This window comes from Semicossyphus pulcher, unplaced genomic scaffold, assembly GCF_022749685.1.
Source record: "Semicossyphus pulcher isolate SPU_LCO1_2020_fin unplaced genomic scaffold, fSemPul1.0.p SCAF_8, whole genome shotgun sequence".
Lineage (NCBI taxonomy): Eukaryota > Metazoa > Chordata > Actinopteri > Labriformes > Labridae > Semicossyphus > Semicossyphus pulcher.
This window is the reverse complement of record NW_027211759.1, coordinates 12,427,518-12,432,935: the sequence shown is the minus strand read 5'-3', so window position 1 is coordinate 12,432,935 and position 5,418 is coordinate 12,427,518. Positions and strand designations below refer to the sequence as shown.

The window sequence follows — 5,418 nt, the reverse complement described above, 5'->3', positions numbered from 1 at the left end:
TCTGTCTATCTGCATGTGTGTGTGTGGGTTAGTGTTCACACCCCTACCGTGCTGCAGACATGCTTACTTATTTTTAACCCTCTCCTGCCCTGACAAGCCCAACAACCCTTCTTTCTCTTAGATGCCACACACGTGCATTTTCATTTTTTTAGTAATTTGCAGCAAAACTTTTACACAATAGTTATGCCATTCTCTCAAAATGGCAGGCTGTTCATAGTATTTTTCATCCATCATTATAAAATCAGACAATCAGAGGCTGAAAATAATCAGTCAAAATTGACAAAGTTCTGCCTGTCATTGTTTTACATCTTAGTGCAGAACATAGTAAACTCATTTTTGCTTACATGACAGGCACGCTATCACTTGTAGTAGAAGTATTAGCGGCAATCAACAGTAGTAGTCCCAGTTCTTAAAAGGATGTTCAAGAGACTTCTCATGTGGTTGCAGCTGCAGTCGACCACAATGCGCGTTGCTAGATTTGTGGCAGCAAACACCAGGCAGATACTGGCTAATATATTCTGATTATTTAAGCAATATTACATCAGAGGGAGTGCTGTTATACTAAAAATCAGCACGACTGTGTGGCCTTGTGCCAAAGATAATCACAGCTGTGCTGACATTCAGTACACCAGCACAACTTTAAGTGTGATACTGCTTTTATACACCAGTTCTACTGGTGGGTCATTAGAAAACAGCAATAAACACTTACACATTATTAGTTTTCTCTATTTTATCATCATTGGCTCCACCAGCACAACTAGAAGTTTGACTAGAACTGAAATGTTGCCACTGCCAAGGAACATAAACACATTCAATACTTTGTGTATGTCTACACGTTTTCACTACCTTGAATTGTGTATGTTAATCTGTATGTTTCCTTTTTCCCTTTGACAGTTACTGTGGGGGCTGGTGTGGTTTTGAGTAACCAGTTTGATGAATCTAGACCAAGACTGTTTGTTGTGATGATAATTCACAGTTTTCAGAACCCCTGAAGCTCACTGATAAATATAGTTAAAAGTCCCAGTTCTGTTTTTCTCTACAGCAGCACTCGTGGAAAACATTTTGTTCAGTAAAGTTGTCTGGTTGATAAAGTTTCTTAATAAAATTGGACATAATTCAAAGTACACAAGAGCCGATCAACCGGTTATATTTGCATGTATATTGAGCATCAACTGCTGCTGGGTAAACATGACAAATTATTGAGACCACCGTTTTAATGATACTTTGTTAGCCATGTTAAAATACTGTTTACCACCATGCCTTGAGAAATGAACCAGGGCTTAATGTAGTAAGTGGAAAGTATGGGGGGAATGCGTACACAGTGACACATGGGAGCTTTTTGCCTATAAACAACCCTAACCACACACACATTTCCTGTACCACACAAACCCCCCTTTTTGCAATGTTTGCGTAAGCTCTGGGGGTGGGAACAGTAATACAGGAATATCAGGTAGGCCACACCAGCTAGGTTCATTTAAATTTACAGGGAAATATATTTTGGCATACCTGACATTGATCGTGTGGTGACATGTTTAACAACTCCCAAACAGAAAACCATAAACAAAGGGTGAGATTACATGACGGATGTTAATTTCGTTGCTGAGACATGTTAGAACAAAGCTGTGGGCTGTTTCTGAGCCGTGAGATGGTGTGAAATTATAAGTACATTTTGCTCACCTTTCAAGTTTACTTCAGGTAGGCAGAGGCTGTCCAGTGGGAGGCTGTGCATTCAAATTAGTGAGTGCATTCAAATGTGTACCAGAGTGGAAACTTTTATCAACCTTATATGAACCTTTGGTCGACATAAGATTAGTCAGCAATACTTTTGATAAACACTTCATTGCTTTCATCATCGCTCTAGTCATTTTGAACATGTGTGCAAAACAATCTCTGGTTCCAGCTTTTCGTTTTTTTAATTATAGTTTTGTTGGTCAAAAGACACAAGCAAGTCAAGGTGTCACATAATGAAATTGTGATTGTTAGAGGATTTGTTTTATCACTTTTTTCTTAACTTTTATAGACCAAACAATTAACGATTCATTGAGAAAATGATCAAGAAATTAATTGATAATGTTTCACAAATAGATGTTGCTCAGAAATAACAAGGGTCAAAGTCATGAAGTCTTCAAAATAAACAATAGTGTCCTTTATTTCAAACTAAATAGTGGAAATTCATAACAATTCATTTTGAGGTACAATATAGCACATATATACATAAAAACACATTGCTACAACTTGAAACAGTTTGACCTTGTATGCTATTCACAACAGTACACCATATGTTGCAACTACATCAGTGGGAATGAATAGCTCAACTTACCATTCCTCTAAAATGTCAAGGACACAAGTTACCAATTTAATATTGTGACTAATTTACGTCAGAGAACCAGGAGGATGAAAGAGCCATGTCTTTGACTCCCTTCATCTGCCCGTCCCCCCAAAAATTGCCCATCTCTCCTAAAATAAGCTGCTTTACAAACCTTTGAACATTTCATGAGGCTGATGATTTGAGGCTTGTAGTATTGACGGAAATGGAACGACATGTTTCGAACTCCATAATTACCATGCTATCCAGGACAGAGCAGTAGGGTTGGGGCGCACAATGTCAGTCGGGAGAGCTGCATCTAATTAAACACTAGAAAAAGGATAATTACAACTTCTCAGGAGCACAGGAGACCTCACCCATGTTTCACGTCCCGTATCTGAACTGAAATATCAACCGAGTTAACAAGCACATCTGCCTGCAGCGCTGGACTCGCAGCTTCAAACCCTCAATCACTCTGACCTCAGGACCACTCCCTTCTAGCGCAGGACTCAACGTGGTCATTTGCAACAATATGGACCACCTTTGGAGGAGACCTACAGTATGTTTCTGGTTTTGACTCAAAATAATGTTTCAAGTTAAATTTACAAAATGGGTCATCTATCTTTAAAGTGTCTTTTCTAACTGGCCTTAGGTGTTGTAGAGTCAGCACTGCTGTCACAGCTTTTAAACTGGGATGTGCGTGGCGGATTGGCGGCAGCTTGCTACACAATTTTGAGTTATCTCTTTTGCTGGATTATATCGCATGCAAGACGTCCAAAACACAAATGTCACTTAAATAGGTACAAAAGAACACACGCCAAGAGAAAGATTTGAAAATCATTTAACTAATACTGAACAAGTTCCCTGTTCGGTTCACAAGAACTCAACATAATAGTAAATACTTTTATTTACATATATACAGAGGACGCAGTGTTGATGACTGTTCTTTTAAGTAGTTTTAAGGCAAGGCTAAGGATATGGTGTGTGTAAAAAAAATAACTGTGCTACATCACGGAAGAGGAACCAGCTCAGGTTTGTTTGCTCGACACACCGACATGATCGGCTTTACAATAAAGGTCGGGGTGTTAAAAACTTTCTGTAAGACCACTCAGGCTTAAGTCCTGCCCAACAGTGCACACAAACAACAAGGACAGGACTTCACTGCTTCTCTTCTAGACTCACTATACATGTGAATTTATCAACATTACATGTATTAATCTCAGTAGCGCAAATATTCTGTACAAAACACTTCCTATTCACTTTGGTAGAACTTCTTAACTGATACCTCAACGAGTAAAAAAAATGTTCAGATTCAGCATTTCTTTTTGGGTAGTTTAAATCTGAATATGATTGATGGGCATTCTTGAGAGTAAAAATCGACTTCCTGTTTGTGCTGAGTTTAGTTTGTCTGGCTGCACCTGAATCGTACATTAAGCACAGTTGATGTTTTTTTTCATTCAAAGTGTTCACTGGAAAGCTGTCAGACAAGCATGCAAGAGCACAGACATTAAGGCTTCACTTTAGCATACATACAGTTTGTGTTAGCAATGACAACATGAAGGAACAAATGATGGCACAATAGTGTACTTTAGTGTGATTAAGAAGTGTTGGGTTTATAATCAGATAACACTATATACTGAATCCGGCATGTAGCTGTACCTGAACAACATAGTCGGCTGTATGAAAGAACTGGTCTGTACATATTAAATCATATAACTAGGTGACACAATGCATTACAAACTAGCTCCTGATAATAACAGCACTCAGAACTACACAAAAGGAGGAATGTGTGTCAAGTGGGGCTTGACCTCACAGCCCAGTGAAAGACTAATTCACTTTCACTATGAGGTTTATCGTTCTTGTTGTAGAGTCTGGAATGTGATGCTGTGCTTATCCATTTAATACTTGGGGTTGGAATTGGCTAAGTCCCAAGGAAAGGGGGTGGGGGACAGGGGGCATCCGCTGGAAAAGTAATGCTCCAAACCCCGATCAAATAATACCCCAAACCTTCTGACCCTGTGTTTGTGATCTGTGCTTAGCTGTCCCCGCCCTGGAAGTGTCACACCACCCAGCTCAGATCTTCTTCGGCTTACGGCCCAGGTGGTAGTAGTAAGCCATGGTGACCACCAGGAAGAGCACTCGACTGAGGAGCAGCAGTATGGCAGCATTGGGCAGGATACCAATCTCCATTAAGGTGATGGACGTCACTGGAAAAAGCACATGGTTTCATTTCAATCAAATCAATCAAATTTTATTTATATTATGCAAAATCATAACCAAAGTTATCTCAAGACACTTAACAAAAAGAGCAGTTCTAGACCATCATTTGCCTAAGTCTACCTTAGAACAATGCCCACATGTATACATATATATACAAGTATACATTTGAAAATCTGTCGCTCCAATTGTCAGACTGGGTTAGACAAATAAAATGAAATAAAATGTACTTTTTGTGTTTCTCTTGACAGAGTTTCCTTGCTGAGCTGGGGTGAAGGCACAGTGATACGAGGAGAAAATATTCTACTTTTAATACCGTCACCTAGAAGAAACCACCAAGTATTTAGTGACGCAATGATCAGATACTTATACTGGACATCGCACAGACACTAGGGACTTAAAGCAGCGACGGTTGAAGGGACAGCATTCGTTAAACTTTGCGCACTTCCTGTCGTTGTAGCCCAGCTGTCTACTACGGGAGAAAGACCGGTTTAGGAATTTTAATTCTTATTTGCACTTTAACTTACAAAGAGTTTTGTTTTTACAAAGTCACCCTTTTATGGTACCAATACTTTTTTGAACTTTATTTTGTCTAGTTTGTTTGCAATAAATATTGACTTAAGTTTGGTTTATTGTTTACGTTTTGTTCTCAGGTGGTTCAGATGTTGTACGATACAATACAATGACTTTATTTGTATGTATATATTTGTTACATATTGTTTTACATAAATCAGAAAAGTAATATTGAAGTCAAGCCTGATGTTGCCTTGTGCATAAATGAATGATTCCAGTATCTTCCACGCAGTGAGGAACACAGCTTATTTTTTTAAACACTGGTATCTGATTGGAACTAGATTTTTAACAATAGTAGATTTCAGTAGTTAAAAGTATTTTCG

At 38.7% G+C, this 5,418-nt stretch overlaps 1 protein-coding gene across 2 annotated transcripts in view; it reads right to left on the bottom strand.

The window, feature by feature from the left end:
* Positions 1-2,132: 2,132 nt before the first annotated feature.
* tp53i11b (tumor protein p53 inducible protein 11b) overlaps positions 2,133-5,418 on the bottom strand; it is a 33,230-nt gene continuing 29,944 nt past the window's right edge. For both annotated transcript variants that reach the window (XM_069686423.1, XM_069686424.1), the window contains one exon: positions 2,133-4,512. In XM_069686423.1, coding sequence (XP_069542524.1) covers positions 4,379-4,512 — 134 coding nt within the window. In that variant the 3' untranslated portion in view covers positions 2,133-4,378. The remainder of the gene's footprint in view (positions 4,513-5,418) is intronic.